This window comes from Eucalyptus grandis, chromosome 7, assembly GCF_016545825.1.
Source record: "Eucalyptus grandis isolate ANBG69807.140 chromosome 7, ASM1654582v1, whole genome shotgun sequence".
Classification (NCBI taxonomy): Eukaryota; Viridiplantae; Streptophyta; class Magnoliopsida; order Myrtales; family Myrtaceae; genus Eucalyptus; species Eucalyptus grandis.
In genome coordinates, this window is record NC_052618.1 from 27,217,524 (window position 1) to 27,234,115 (window position 16,592).

General features: G+C 34.8%; 1 protein-coding gene across 1 annotated transcript; it reads right to left on the reverse strand.

Annotated features, from left to right (window-relative positions):
- Positions 1-12,818, reverse strand: LOC120296022 (probable carboxylesterase 7). The gene is made up of 4 exons (XM_039317674.1): positions 12,800-12,818; positions 8,615-9,066; positions 6,298-6,402; positions 1-150 (listed from the first exon to the last, which is right to left on the reverse strand). Exons 1-4 carry the CDS (start codon positions 12,816-12,818, stop codon positions 1-3), a joined length of 726 nt encoding a protein of 241 aa, XP_039173608.1.
- Positions 12,819-16,592: the final 3,774 nt, after the last annotated feature.

Below are 16,592 nucleotides of genomic sequence, written 5' to 3' on the forward strand. Positions count from 1 at the left end.
CTAATTGTCCTTGCTTATGAAGGAAGCCAATTTCTTCATCATCCTCTTAGCATTATCATAGCTAGGGTTTAACAAGTGAAACAAATGATCCTCCCTTGGTGCTTCCATCACATCCATAGCACCACTCCATCCGCTCTCACTCAACAACTCCTTGTAGTACCAATCCCTTTATCTCAACGGATCCTTTTAAGCAACAAAAATTAGGACCCTATCAACACCAAAACTCGAGAGCCTAGGGTTGGTTGTCCAGTTTATTAGTGGGTCGTTGCACCAGGTGGTCATTAGGTTTGCCGCGAGCTAGAACTTCTGGGCAAAGTTGTAAGAGTTTTCCTAATGTGGGTTACATTAATTGATATTATAATTTACTGTTTTACGGTAGTGGTCTAAGGTAAGATAGAATATTTTTTAATTAGTCTAATATGAAGCTGGTAAGGATAGATCGAGTTGAACTTGGCCCGTAATGAGAGAATTTGGTTGGAAACTCTATAAATAGTGCTCAAGTCTCTCCTTAGATCCTAATTCTCACAATTAACCTCATAATGAGTGTTTACCTAGCGTTAAAGAGTGAATGGGCTTGGATCATTACGCTTGGATCATCGTTTTTTATTTACATCTGATGGATTCTAAAACAAGTGGTTAATCTTTCTACAAAACATATATATATTCTATATATATATTATTGTTCTAGCTATGCAGATCATGGGATTAGGCGTTTTAACGTTTATCATGTGTTATCAGAGCAGCTATAACCTAGAACTCAAACGCATAAATTTTTGCTTGATTTTCATGATATTTTGTGCGGCAAAATTCGATTTCTATTATATAAACAGAAAGAACTCGACAAGACAAGCAAAACCATGGATGGTGTGCCATTGGGGGAGGCCCCACGTGCCCCCACACAACCACACACCGCTAGGGGAGTCAAGCATGCACCCATGTGCCCACACGCTCCTTCATGCGTGCTCACATGCAGGCGTGGCATGCACTAGGGGTGATGTTAATAAAACATGACTTGTGAGACCCGACCCAATCCAGTGACTTGACCCATTGATCCCGAGACCAAACCCAAGATCCGACTTGTTGACCCACTTGAACCGGGTTACCATTGAAAGGACCGGTCAACCTGTCAAACCGTACACTTGAGCCAAGAATTGGTCAGACTGCTACCGGTTGGACTGGATTGTAGAGAAGTACGTCCACACGTGTGCTCCACTCATTGCACACTTAGGCAGCACTTGCGGGCATGTGGAGCCTCCGATGGGAGCGTAAATGGCGGCTAAATGCTTGTATGGTCATGCTCTACCTTGTGGTGTATTTATTTTATTTGTTTGATGATTTTGTGAATGTGAAGATACATACAAAATCATAAATATGTGTATTTTTGATATATTTTTGCGTATTTTCTTGTGTGTGTGTGTGTGTTTTTTTTTTTTTTCATGATTTTGGAAATACAGGTGTTGGTTTACAAGTATATTATCACACATATATTCTAAAGAGTGTGATTCATTGAATATATATATATATATATATATATATATATAAAGTTTAACTTATATTAATGAATAAAAAAGTGTAATTATCATGATATGTGATTTTAGTAATAAATTGCCTTTATCACTAAAGTTAAAATCACATGTATATGGTGTACGCGAGAAGTCAAGTTTATATCCCGGTATGAGAGAGTTTAAAGAATTCAATTGAGTTGTGATCGCCAAATTAGCACACTTGATTGGATTTGAAAAATGTTGGTCTCGTATAATGATGGGATGTCTCCTAATCTAATGTATGATCATACTCCCAAAGGAGATGATTGTGTATTAATTCATGGAGGGATACATGATAGTGTGATAGAGGAGTGACTAATCCTAGTGGTTCATACACCCAAAGTGATGAATTCATGAATGTTAGAATATATTCTCATAGCCGCTATTATGTGGGGAGTGTACAATTACATGTCATGTATTCTGCACAAATATAATTATGTGATTTTGCATGTAACGCTCTAAATGTATACTTGTACGTCAAGTTACACAGTACTCACATGATGTTAATTATAGATATTGCTTATTTTTCAGTCACATTCTTTTATAAATAGTAACTCCGTCACTATAGAAATTCTTGCTGGTTCAAATTTTAAGAGATGAAAAGAAGATTTTTTGTTTGTTATGGAGATGTCAGATGTTCATATGGCTTTTACTGCTGATAAGTCGGTAGACTTTCCTGTCGAGAGTACAGAAGCTTAGAAAGCACATTTTGCTACTTTGGAAAAGAGCAATTGAATTTGCTTGCTGTCTATGAAACGTTCTATTAAAAAACATTTGAAAAGTAGTTTGTTTGTAGACTGCGCTGCAAGACAAATAATGGAAGTCTTGGTGGCTAGAAACCGTATCTCATCTAATGCTGAGATATGGACACACCTACAAACACAATTTCATATGAAATATGATAGTTGTGGTGGAGTTAGGGATTATGTTGTAAGAATGATAGATTTGCAGACAAAACTTCAAACTCTCAATGATTTTATTCATGTGGCTTGCATTGGGCATCAAGCTCTAAATGCTCTTTTTCCTGATTTTGCACTTGTAAAGATCAATTATAGTTTTCAAGATGAGACTTGGTCAATTAATGACCTGATTGCAAGGGTGGTGGTAGAGGAAGAAAAATTGAAGAAAAGATAAAGAGCACATTGCCCTTTATGCTTCTAATTCTAGTGATGACAAAGATAAGAAGTTCAAAAATTATACTCAGAAATGCAATTATGAAGCTGATGGTCCTTCCAATAATAAAGGAAATTATGAAGCTACTAGTCCTTCCAATGATAAAGGAAATTATGAAAACCTTCTAATAGTTTGGGTCATGAGAAAAATGGTGTTTTTTGCTACTTTTGTAGGAATAGAGGACATGTAAAGAAATGCTGCAATAAATATAAAGCTTGATTGTCTAAGAAAACCAAAAGTAAGCCTAAAGGTAATTATTTTTTGGCATTTTTTTTTTTTGTGAATCCAATCTATTTGAAGCCCCATCCAGTTCTTGGTGGTTAGATAGTGGTGCAACTAATCATATTGTGTTTACCATACACAGGTTCATAAACAGAAGGACTCTAAATTAGGATAAATTAAAGCTTATAGTGTTGACGTTGAGTTCGTGGGAGATGTTATTTTGATTTTAGATTCTAATTTTAGGATGACGCTAAGAAACACTTTTTATGTACCTTCCTTTAAGTGGAACTTAGTTTCTATGTCTTGTTTGGATATGTGTGAATACTCCTTTAAAATAAAGAGTAATAGTATTTCTATGTTTTATAATTCAAATAAGGTTGGGTGTTGCAATTTATCCAATAGATTGTATTGTTTGTGTTGATCTCCTAACAATATGTATGTCGTTTCTTCAGCTAAAAATGTTGTTTCCAAAAGGCCTCTACATAGGGAACAATCTTATGCATTATGACATAAACGTCTTGGTTACATCTCTAGAGAAAGAGTAGAAATGCTAATAAAGGCTGACATCCTACTTACTCTTAAAAGTGATCTAGAGACTTGCGTAGATTGTTGTAGAAGTAAGATGATTAAGATAAAAAAGAAAATCACAGCTCGAAGTTTTACTTTGTCGATATTAGTGGACCATACATGACACATTTGTGTAGAAATTTTTATTTTATCACATTTATTGATGACTATTTCTAATATGGATACTTATACTTTATTAAAGAAAAGTCTGAGTCTCTTGACTAATTCAAGATTCTTCAGACAAAAGTAAATAAATAGTTGGGAAAAATCATAAAGATTGTTAGATTTTATCGTGGTGATGTGTAATTTTAGCATACATGGTAATGTTAGACTACTTAATGGGTCGTTTGCCAAAAACTTGGAGAATAGATTATGAAGCAACTTTTTCTCTAATTTTTTCTAAAGATTCTTTAGAGTGATTTTGGCATAGGTAGCTTATTTTGATACGGAGTTACACTCAATGGATATTAAAACTACTTTTCTAAATGGAGACCCTAATGAGGAGGTTTATATGTTGCAGCCTAAAGGTTTGGCGGTAGATGATTCGGCTAAGGTTGTATGTAGATTGGAAAAGTCTATTTATGGCCTTAAGCAAGCTTTTAGACAATGATATTTAAAGTTTCATTGTGTTGTCACTTTATTTAGATTTATTGAGAACAAAGTAGATTAGTGTATATACTGCAAGATTAGTGGGAAGAAATATCTTTTTCTCATATTTTATGTAGATGATATCTTACTTGCAAGTAATGACATTAGAATATTGCATGAGATAAAGTGGATGTTATAAAAAAAATTTGACATGAAAGACCTTGGTGATGCATCTTCTGTTCTTGGCATTGAAGTTCATAGGGATCGTTATCGCAGTTTATTGGGTTTGTCTCAGAGGGCATATGTTGATCGTATTTTAGAAACATTCAATATGCAACATTGCAATCCAAGAAATGCTCATGTTATTAAGGGTGATAAAGTGAGTCTCTCACAATGCCCTAATTCAAATTTTGAGAAAGCTCAAATGAATGATGTATCTCATACTAGTGTGCTTGGAAGTATTATGTATGTTCAAGTTTGCACTAAACCAAATATTGTTTTTGCGATAGAACTTCTAGGCATATATTAGTTAAATCCAAGATGTGATCATATGGTTGCTGGCAAAAAAAAAAAAAAAAAAAGGTATTTAAAGAGGACAAGAGATTATATGTTGATTTATAGACATGTTTCGGACATGCAGCTAGTAGGGTATTCGGATGCCAATTTTGCTAGCTGTCAAAATAACATGAAGTTGACAACATGAAACATATTATGTTGGCAAGAGGTGCAGTATCATGAAAGAGTGAGAAACATAAATCTATATCTTCTGCCATGCAATCGAAGTTTATAACATGCTTTTCAGCTGCTACTTAGGCTATTTGGCTGCGGAACCTCATTACGGAGTTGGCCATTTTTTATTTTGTTGATAGGCTCATACCGTTATATTGTGATAATAACTCTACAATGTTATTTATCAATAACAACAGAAGTCTCAAGGGATCTAAGCACATGGAAGTCAAGTTTTCGATCATAAATGAATCAATACAAAATGATGACGTTCCCATAGATCATATTCATACAGATGATATAGTTACAGATCTACTAACTAAAGACCTACACCCTTATATATTTGAGCGACATGTCATTAGCATGGGCTTAGGAGCATCTTATGATATTGTTATTTAGTGAGAGTTATTTTTATTTTTCTCTAATAAAGTTTATATATGTGTTTGTTACATTTAGTAATGTTTTGATATATATCAACTTTTACATTCAATAAAATATTTTTGAATGAATTTTATTATGTTAAATATATATTGATAAAAGTATTAAGGTATTGTATAAACCTTGAGTGAAGGTTAGGGCATCTGGTTATTAGCCTTGAGCATATGTCTTATTACACGTTAAAAAAGGTTCACCATAAAGACAAAACATATGTGGGTTCATGGGAACCAAAAAGACGTTTTCTAGTGGCATAGGTTTTCGTGATACCTAATGTAAGAGAAAAGTGACTAACAAATAGAATCTCTTTATGAAAGATGTTATCCATTTGCCATACTATCATATTGAATTCATATAAATAAAGTTGAAAACTCTAGTGACTATGGAAGTCTCTATATGTATATATGCAGTTTTTGCCATGATTTTGTGTTTGAGACTTTATGGGATGTGATTAACTATTAAGAATTATCTCTAGACCAATGTGTGCATATACAATATATTTTCAATTAATATAGCCCAAGTGAGATAATGTAAGAGTTTTCCTAATGTGGATAGCATTAATTGATATTATAATTTACTATTTTATGGTGTTGGTCTAAGGTGAAATAAAAGATTTATTAATTAGTCTAATATGAGACAGGCTAGTGTGGGTTGAGTTGAACATGGCCCATAATGAGAGGATCTGGTTGGAAACTCTATAAATAGTGTTCAAGTCTATCATCTAACCCTAATTTCACAATTATTCTCACAAATGAGTGTTTATCTAGCGTTAAATAGTGAATGGGTCATCTCATTAAGCTAGTGATATATAAGGTAATAGAGGAGAAAAACTTGCGCTTGAATCATTACTTTTCCGCTTTCGTATCAAGAACGATGGATTTTAAAACATGTGCATTAATATTTCTACTTGATTATATATGTGTTCTTGTTTTAGCTATGGAGATCATGGGATTGCGCGTTTTAGCATCTATCAGAAGTATGTCTTCTTGGGCTCAGTGGTCACCGAAGGCAGTGGTTTGTTGCCCAAGAAAAAAGGATGCACCATAATAGCACCTGCAATTTCAACTCCATTTAATTTCTCCCCTCCCAATTGGATGCCCATGTTGTGATCTATGTTACCACCGGCATTGTCACCAGCCATAAACACCTATGAAGAACTTCGGGAAAGTTGTAAGGATGTAGTAATGAAAAGCTCTCAAAGACAATTAAGTTATCTGTGAAAATGAAAAATTGATTTTATAACCACCAAAATTGAATCATGATTTCCAAGTACTTGTTGAGCTCTTTTCAACTATTTGGGGAAAAAGGAAGAAGACAATACTAGAGTTATAACTTTTGAATGACGTTCACTTGAGGGCTATGGTTTGTTTTTTCCGATCACTTGAATGTTTTAAACTTTCATATGACGCTCATATAAGGGCTGTAACTTTTTTTACTATCGCTTGAATGCCATAAAACTTTTCGATTGATCACTAGTCATACAAAACTTAGAGCACTCAAGTGAGCACTGTATAAAAGTCATGGATTCTCGCGATATCTTGATCTCCACTGCCCACCCAAAACCTTTTGAAATTTGATCATAGAAACTAGCAAAAAAATTTAGGGTGGCTTTAATTTTGGCTTTTGGCTTATTCTTCTAAGTTTAGACTTGAAATCATCTTTTCAGTATTGAGAACGTAAAAACTTTCAAATTCGTGAACAACATTTTCTTAAGTCACCATAAGTTTTTTGATAGAATTCTACCATTAAGCTGACTTTTTTGTTAATGTATTTTGGAGGCAAACTCAAACAAGTTATTCCCCACAAAAAATGCCCCACGGGGCATGGGGCGGGACAATAGGCACGGCGGGTCAAGGCTGCCGTTAGCCTTGGCCCGCCTTGCTAATTCGCCCATTGCACACTTTAAGAAAAAAAGCATATTTTATTTAAAAAGAAAGCATGAAATAATATTATTACCCCATTAAATACAATATCTTCTCCCTACAAGTCTTGCCTTTGTAAAGAATGCAAGCTTGGAAAGTCTAGGTGAGCAATATGGGACAACTGTTTTCCATGGGCTTTTATCTTCACGATTGTCCTACGCTGACTAATTTGTGAAGTTGGAGCTCGATCGGCTCTATAAAACCAACCCATGACGTTAATCTTATTGATAAAATCCACCAATGAGGCCATTTTTTTAGGGAAAAGTACCAAAAAAGTTCTAAATCTATTATATTGGTACAAATTCAGTTATAAACCTTTTAATTAGACCAAATTTAATTTTAAACATTTTCACAAAAATAACAATTTAGTTTATTTCGTCAATTTTGGCTAGCCAGTGCTAAATGGACGCCGATTGATGGCTGAGATGCTGACGTGGCAATTTTTGTACTAATATTTTTACTTTTTCAAATTTTTTTATTAATTTTCTTTTCTTTTTTTTTTCTTTTTCCTTTTCTTTTCTCTCTTCGTCCTCTTGGGAAAGTCCTTGTAGTGGCCAGCGAGCCTCCCTGGTTGGCTAGTGGGCAAGGGCGCAAAGCCCTTGCCAGCCATTGGTGCGAGTTGTTGCCCTTGCCGAACCTCGCCTAGGCCACATTCCTTGTTGGCAATCGGCGAGGGCATCATGGCCCTCTCCTAGTGGCTAGTAGTGGCCGGTGAGCCTCCTGTGAGGCTTGCTGATCATTGCAAGGAAAGTCTAAGGAGGAAGAAGAGAGAAAATAAAAGGAAAAATAAAAGAAAAAGGAAAAAGAGAAAACATAAAAGTTAATATAAAATTCCAAAAAAAAGTTATTATAAAATTGCCACATCAGCATCCGGTCACTAGTCATCGTCCACGTTAGCACCGACTAGCCAAAATTAGCTGGATGGATTGAATTGAATTGATATAAATGTGAAAATGTTTAAGTTTATGATTAAATTGGTACAAATACAATAAATTTAGAATTTTTTCAGTACTTTTCCCCATTTTTTTTATTACAGATATTATAAAAATAAGAAAAATGTCAAATAACCATCTACTAAATAGTGCTAATTGTATTTAAGTAAAAGTCGATTCTTTGGCGGGGCCTTGCGTGGCTAACCATCCCGCATAGGACTCGGGACAGCGATATTCGTTCCCGCCCCACTTCGTGCCCATCCCTAGAAAATACTAGCTTTTAACAAATTGCCTCACTCAATTTGAAGGTGTCGTCACTTTCGAACATACATCACCAAAGACAGCATATCAACTCTTTATAGCATGGTGATAGCGAAACATTGTTATATTACAACCGTAACTATACCGATCAGATATATTATTATGAGTTTGAATGCAATATCTATCAGTGTATTATAGGCCAATAAGTGATCTCGATAGAAAGTGGAAAGCATTTTCAGATTACCTTGCTGAGATTGGCATGAGAATTCAACCACTCCTCGGGGCCATTTCCCGCAAAATGAGAGGCCACCCATTTGAGGGAAGTCCACGAATCATTGTAAGCCGTCAGAAGAGGATGCTTTGGTGCCCTCCTATAATCGACAGAGATGGCGGTGATGTTAGCCTCCGCGACTAGTGCATTCAGATAGTTGTGGTAAGTTGGAGATTGCGCTGTTTCGAATGTGAAGCCTCCTCGATGAAAGTACACGGGTACGGGGAGCTTGTGGAGAGAGCCGATCGCTGCTTTTGGGATGTAAAGTCTTGCCGACACGCTAGAATCCGATGAAATGGCGACGTCCTTTGATTGGACGCCAGTTTTCTCACCAAGTGATGGAGAGACGGTTGCCGTGCCCATGAGTCTCTCCACTCGGCCATCCTTGTAAATCCTTACCGCTGGAACCAAAACATGGGCCACTTCTGTTTCCGTTATTAGGTTTTACACTGAAGTAGAAGCAAGACTGACTGTTGAGGAGAAGAACAAAGAGAGTTAAACATGACTTTTTGTTGTGTTCTTGCATTATGTAGCTGTTTTTATATACCCAGACATCGTCGATAGTCTTTGTCATATCTGGAAAGAAGAATTTTCTTGCGATTAGTGTAAAGTAAATTTTTGTCTGGTGCGATATGTACTATGATGAAACCCTCATTTGTTTATTCGGAATGATGATATTGACTGGATAAGAAATTTGATAGCCAGCCGGATGAGGCACACAATTTTTTTCTGTTTAGGCTTGCGAGCAAATATTCAATGCATTGTGTTTAGGCTTGCAAGCGAAGCTTCAGTTTGATTCTGAGATGATGATCATGATTTTCTGATCAGCTAGGTGATTATTGACTTCACTAATTTGTGGGATTCAATTTCATTCGCCTGATCCTCTAATTTACATCAAAATGAGTTCAAGAGCACTTTCTCGTCGTTGAAGTGAGCTTTTTTAGTCGACCTAGTTTGTTTGGTCTCTCTCTGAAGTTATAATAGAATGCGAATCGTTCCACGCAGCTATAGCTGCAAATCGCTCTAAATATTGATGTTAAAGTGACTCGGAATCCTGCTCAGCAGATTAACTCGATTTCGGTTCGGTCTCTTAGTTTAGCTCGGTTTTCCCTGAACATCACAGCGAATCCATTAGTATCTTACATCTCAACCTTTCTGGTGAACTCCGCCATGATTTTTTGTGCGTAAGATAGAGGAGTTATTTTCTCCACTGTTGAGCATGATATGTCTTATCCACCTCTTTGACGCATGTATTCTGTTCATCCAAGAGCAATTCAGCTTTCGTTTATGTTAGGTGACATTCAAATCGCCCCGTGGCATGTCTGTTTTCCTTGTATTTGTGATATAGATGAATCAATGCCGAATATTCAAAGCTAAATTCGTCAACAATCACTATTGGAACACTAGATTGTCATTAATCTAGGAAATGCTTTTGTCTTGACATTCTACATCCACAAACGTATGGAATGTTCCATTCTAAGTGCCAACAAAATACTAGCTTCCCAGTGAGCCCATCACCACGTCCATTTCAAGCAAGCAGGGAAGCCCAAGTTGACAATACAACTAAGTCTAGGCCTGTCATTCACAAACTAATCAAGGTTTCCTGAGATCCATGATAGATTGGGAATCGAATTTGTGACTTTCAACTTGCAAGCCAAGTCTTGAACCACCTAGTAATTACTAGCTTCAAAAGTCAAGATTCTATTTCCAATGGAAAATTTCTAAACAACTTGATAGTTAATCATTAAATTTGGTGTTTGAACTTACTAAAGTAAAGGGCCTATGTTGATAAGTTACTTAATTTTAATGACAAGTTACTAAATTTCAATTTCATTTGTAATGACGAATTCCATATTTTGTTGGTAAACGAGCTATTGACACCTTACTTTTGTTAAACAAAAACATAAAAATCGAAAAAGAGTTTAAAAAAAGAAGGACGAATTATACAGTAATGAAAAATGAATGAAACTGAATAAAAAATATAACAAAAATGGACGAGACTTCCTGGCCGAGTTGAATAGGGAAGGGAAGGGAATTGGAGTCTCAAATCCGCCTCTGTTTTTCCGACGACGATTTGCGATTAGTCGCCGCTGTGTTAGATCTCTATAGTTTTCCCTCAAGCATATGTGTTTCGTTTTGTTGGAGATTGTTGTGTGTGATTGTCGATCTAGAAGGAAAGATCGTTTAGGTAGAGGATGCGAGTTGAATTGTAGTCAAGTCGGCGTAGGTCATTGTCAGCATCAGTGACCGATCAATGGCGAGGAATGATTTGGAAGCCATTAGAGCTTTGCCGAGAGCTTGGTAGAATGGCTGGAGTTTTCAGTGAAGAAAACGTTGGTGAAGAAGGCTGTCACTGGGAAGAACACTTAGGGAAGGAGACGACGTGGAAAAGAAAAAGAAATAACTAATAAAGAATAAAGAAAAATTAGAAAATAGAATATAATAGAAAGGAATAAGAAGTCAGGAAACGAAAAGATAAGATTCGGATAATAAAGTGACTTGGGTCAGATCCGGCTATCGGGTCGGGTCTGGTCGATCGGAATTTTAAAAAATAATAAAATTGGACCGGGCCTCAAGACTCGCCCAATTTCAATCCCAACCCGGACCATTAGATACGGGTCAGCTAGGCGGGCCGGATCCTTTGACCCGGTCCGAATGTCCTTTTCTTAATAATGAAAAAACAATAAAAATTATAAAGTATTAAAATTCATAAAAATAATAAAAAAAGAAAATTATTAAAAAATTTCAGGAAATTCTGAAAATTCATAAAAAGGAAAATCAAAAAATTCATAAAATTTAAAAATCTAAAAATTCATAAAAATTCTAGAAAATTCAGAAAATGTTTTAAAATAACAAAAAATTTAGAAAACTTAGAAATCTTTGGAACAAGCTTTAAAAATTAGCTTTTCAAGTATTTTAAAGAGAAAATCCTTGAAAGTTAAAATCCGAATTGAGTAAGCCTTTAGAGCTTTACAATAGAGTTTTTTGAATGCCATTTTTTTCGAGATAATATTATGTTGTTTGTATGTTTACTTTGATTACATTTGGTTGCGCAATTTAATATCTTGAGTGCTATTTTTATTTTTAGAGTGGTTAGGATGAACCCTCATAGTTTTTAGGCTACCTTGGCATTTTAATTAGCTCAAAATCAAGTTTAGGTACTACATAAAAGGCATTAGTTCAAAAACTAACATAATTAAGTCTCAATTCTCAAGATATCTGGTTGCGCGGAAAGTGAAATATTTTCTCATCTCTCTTTGATTTTTAGCAACTTTAATATGTTAGTGGTGATTCCTTATATAGGATTTACACAATGATGAATTGAATGAAAATCGGATGTTCAATGTTATGCGAAGTATGGCTTGAAAGAACCCAAGTCAAATGAAAGCAAAGGTTAGTAGGTTGTAAAAATAAAATGAAGGCAATAACTATTTTTCTCCCTATAAGGGGTGGACCTAACTTTGTGAAAGTTGTACCTAAAAAGTCACCAATTTTTCTGCTCAGTTTTTGTTTTAAAGGGTACTATAACTTACATACCGCTTGAAGTTGATAAATTCCTTACCACGGGTGGCAAGTTACTACCACACTAAAATCGATGCTATGTTGGTCTGTTATTAATATTGCAGGTAAATTACTATTTTCACCTACATCAATTTTTTGTTTTGAGCGGTAATTTTTTTTTTTTTTTTTTATATAAGAAAGTTTATAACTTAGTATTGCATCTGATAGTTGTAAGTAGCTAAAATTTATTAGCAATTACTATTAGCATACCAACCGAGAGACTGCCCATTACAAGATTTTACCAATAGGGTTTAAAACTTACAAATCATATGAGAAAATTACCACGCAAGGAACATATTTCCTGGCAAATGAAAACATAGACTCATGTTTTATTACAAATAGACATTGACATGACAAGAACTAGCCCCGCATCAAAGGAAGCTACTCATTCGTGAAGGAGGCCAATTTCTTCATCATCTTCACAGCATTATCACAGCTAGGACTATGCAAATGAAACGTATGGTCCTTCCCAGGTGATTCCATCACTTCCACAGCCCCACTATCCGCTCTCTCTCAACAACTCCTTGTAATACCAACCCCTCTGTCTCAACATATCCTTTTCAGCAACACATATTAGGACCCTTTTGCAGCCCAAACCTGAGAGCCTCGGATCCATTGCCGGGTGTATTGGCGGGTCATCGCATCCGGTGGTCATTGGGTTCGCCGCGAGCCAGAAATTCTCAGCCAAGGACCCTTCTCGGGGTTCGGTCGTCTCTGAAGGCAATGGCTTGTATATTGTACAATATAATACAATGTAAAGCGATCAAAGTAGATCCGACAAAAAAAAAGGAAAGTGATCAAGTTGTTGGTAGAGTCATCAATGATTCCGGGGCTAGTTGAGGTTACGTAAGCGAAGTGAGAATTGAGTTGTGCTTAAAGTTTGATTTGACAAAATACATTGAGAAATCTGTTGGTATGTCGTCATCAGGATTCCTGTGAGAGAGACAGTGGGGAGAGAGTCCACGTCTAAAAACTATAATGTTTGTTATATTTGATTGAGGCTAATTCCCTGTTAAATTGTAAACTTAGGTCCAATACTAATCGTGCTCCTATTTTTTTGTCTAAAAATAAATCTCAAATTTTCATTTTAGTCCAAAATCTGCTCGCTAGTCCAAAAATTGGCACTGATTTCTTTAAAATTATCATCATCAGAAGGCTGCTATTGTTCCAAAAGAAGGTAAGAATGTTGATGAAGATGGGATTTCTAATAATGAACCTCTAATTAGCCCGATATTGATAATTTTGAAGAAATTAGCCTCAAATAGTTTCCATATAGATTTGAAAAGCAAAATAGTTTCTATATGTATTAGTCAATCCTTGGGCCACTGTCTTTCATCTGCCTCCTAGCACACCTAACTTAAAATTGAAGGCTGTAATACAGTAGCGACATCATTTTACGACACTTGCTAGCATTGCAGCACGGTTACCTTTCATTAGTGACGGTGCGACCATGATCACACGTTCTAATTTGTGAAAGGTGGGCAACCAGACAAATATGTTCTGCAGTTTCAAGCATAAAAAGAGTGGTGGATAGGGGTCCGCCGCTCCTGTGAGACTGATCGAGCCGTCATCCAGTCTTTTCCCTATTTTTACCTGCCACGCGCATTCCATGACCGTATGAAGGGACGAGGCTTTGTTGGACCTCTTCCTCGATGATTTGACTATAACAAAAAGCTACATGCTTGACAATTGACATGTTTGTTTCAGTGGATGCAAGGAAATAAAGGCATGTCTCAAAGTGTCGCAAATGTAATGTTATATTCATATCGATATCATGGTCTCGGATACATACAATGAATCGATTACATATGAAAAGTAATGTTATATTACCATATTGATATCATGGTCGCAGATGTAATGTTATAGTAACTTAACGATATCATAGTCTCAAATACATACGATGAATCAATTACATATGGAAAGTAATATATGACAATGGCAATCAACCTAGTGCAGATTACAGCCATATTCAGCCTATCTTCAAATGAGGACTATAAGATTTACAATCTAATTGGTTGAAGACGAATACGGAGGAATCGAGCTGATTCGTACTGATATGAAAAGTAATATCATGCAAAACTCACTGAGTTTGGAAGAATTGAAGACATAATGGCGATTTAAGGATTTATCCAACATTTGTGATAAGAACGTGTATAAGCTTAAGAAGTCGAAATCAGATGAGAAGAAGCATACGACCAGAATCGAGAAAACCGAGAGCTTATTGTTCATTTCTAAAAAAAACTAGACTTATCATAAACAAAAAATCTGCACGGAACTCTTATTTGAGAAAGATAGCACGCTTAGTACAAAATAAAAGAAAGTCTTTTGTTGAGTAAGGATCATTTAAAAATTAGTTGAAATTAACAAGATTCCATCTCAACATGCAAATTCTTGTTTAGTGATTAATAAAGGACAATATAATCTCAAGAAGTAGGAGTAGACATCTAGCTACTCACGTTAGTGTATGAACAATAAGTTTACATCCCTTATAATAAACTCAAGGGTTTACTCGATTGGTAAAAGTGTTAGTCCCACTTGCTCAATGCTTAGATTTCAATTTATCACGCTTGCGCATTTTCTTGTGGTCACCTCTAGGAGAATGAATCTGTGTCTTTGGTAATTACCCAGTGTGTGTGGAATGGAGAGACTGTCACACTCAAGGGGGATTAACTAGATGATCAAAGAGTCAGAGACTCATTGCTAAAAGGAAAAATACGCCAAGTTTACTAATTTATTACATTTCATCTAAAGGTAAATGGGGAAAGTTTTTATTGGTAAAATCATGAGGTCCAGGACAAAGGAATGACTTATAATGACAGGTTGTACATAAATGATTTCACATTGCCTCGAAAAAGTGTTTGAAAATTTAATATAATTCGGTAACCATTTCTCATAATCGATATATTTAAGGGGAAATCACACAAAGCCCCCTAGAACTTTGGAGGTAGTACAAGTTTGTCCTCAAACTTTTAATTATTGTACTGTACCCTTAGAACTTTTATTTTATTACATTCATCAACTCTCTGTTACTTTTTTGGCTAACCTGTGCAATGCACATTCTTGAAGGTGTAAAAGTAAATTTTACATCTTTTTTTTTTAAGGAAATATCTCTTTTACCTATAACTGCTATAAAAAAAAACTTATAGAAAATAGGAGAAAACTAAATAAACTATGATGCTAATAAAAAAAAAAAAAGTATCCACAATAATATTAAACTAGAAAGAGTTGATAAATATAGATGAATATATTAATAGAACTAATCAGGTATTTTAAGAAGAAAATAAACAATTGAGTAAAATGAAAAAAAAAAAGCCTAAATAATAGAAAGGCCATATTTAAAAATAAGTATTCATAATGTATTTATTTAATGGTTGTTACTGCAAAAAAAAAAAAAAAAGATTGATAGATAAAAAAATATTTAAAATATCACCTTAAATCTTGGTTAATCATTTTCTTTTTATGAGCCGAGGAAATCATTCTCTTTTATGATTTTTAAAATATTTTTTTTAACCATCAATTTTTACCTTAGTTAACCTTTAAATATATATAATAAGAAATCATTTTTTGTCGTTTTGACCTTTTATTATAGTCATTTTCCCTTTTTATCAAATTAGTATTTATTAATTTTTTCAAAATGCCTTATTTAATTCTACTAAAGTGGCTATATTTACCAAAGATTTATTTTAAATATTTTTATGGATATTCTAGTGGATTTATTTTTGAATTATTGTAAATATTAAAGGAAAAAGAGAGATTTCCATCACATGAAAGGAAAATATACTTTTACCCCTAAAAGGTCGTGCATTGCACATACTAATGGAAATGTAATGGAAGGCTAGCAATTATGGTAAAATAAAATTTAGAGGCATAACGTGTTGTTGGAGGTTAACAGTATTACCTAGAGAAGGTTGAATAGGTGATTTTAATAAATTTTGACAAATATAAAGTGGAAGTAAAGAACTCAAAATCTAAGTTTGAACAATCACTAGAAGTATGATGATGCTCACTAGAGCACAAAGGTTAGAATTTGAATAGAGATCAGATGTGGTCCACAAGTATACAAAAGTCTATCAAAAATAATTAGCATGAGTTTAGACATAGAAGAAGTTATATACAAAATTTATAGTGATTCAGCTTATATTAAGCCTATATTCACTCTTTTATGCTAACAAACTATTAGCTGCATTCTACTAGATAATCAATGAGGGATTCCAATCAAGTTGTGCTATTTATATCTGAGCACTTTTATTCAAAGCTAGTATTGCTTGTACTCAAGTTGATAGATTTCAGTATCTCACACCTAAATACCCACTGTAAAAATATCAACACCTATCAAATGATTAGAATTGCAGCTCACGAAGACAAGTGTGTGAGGTGGAAACTCTCTTGA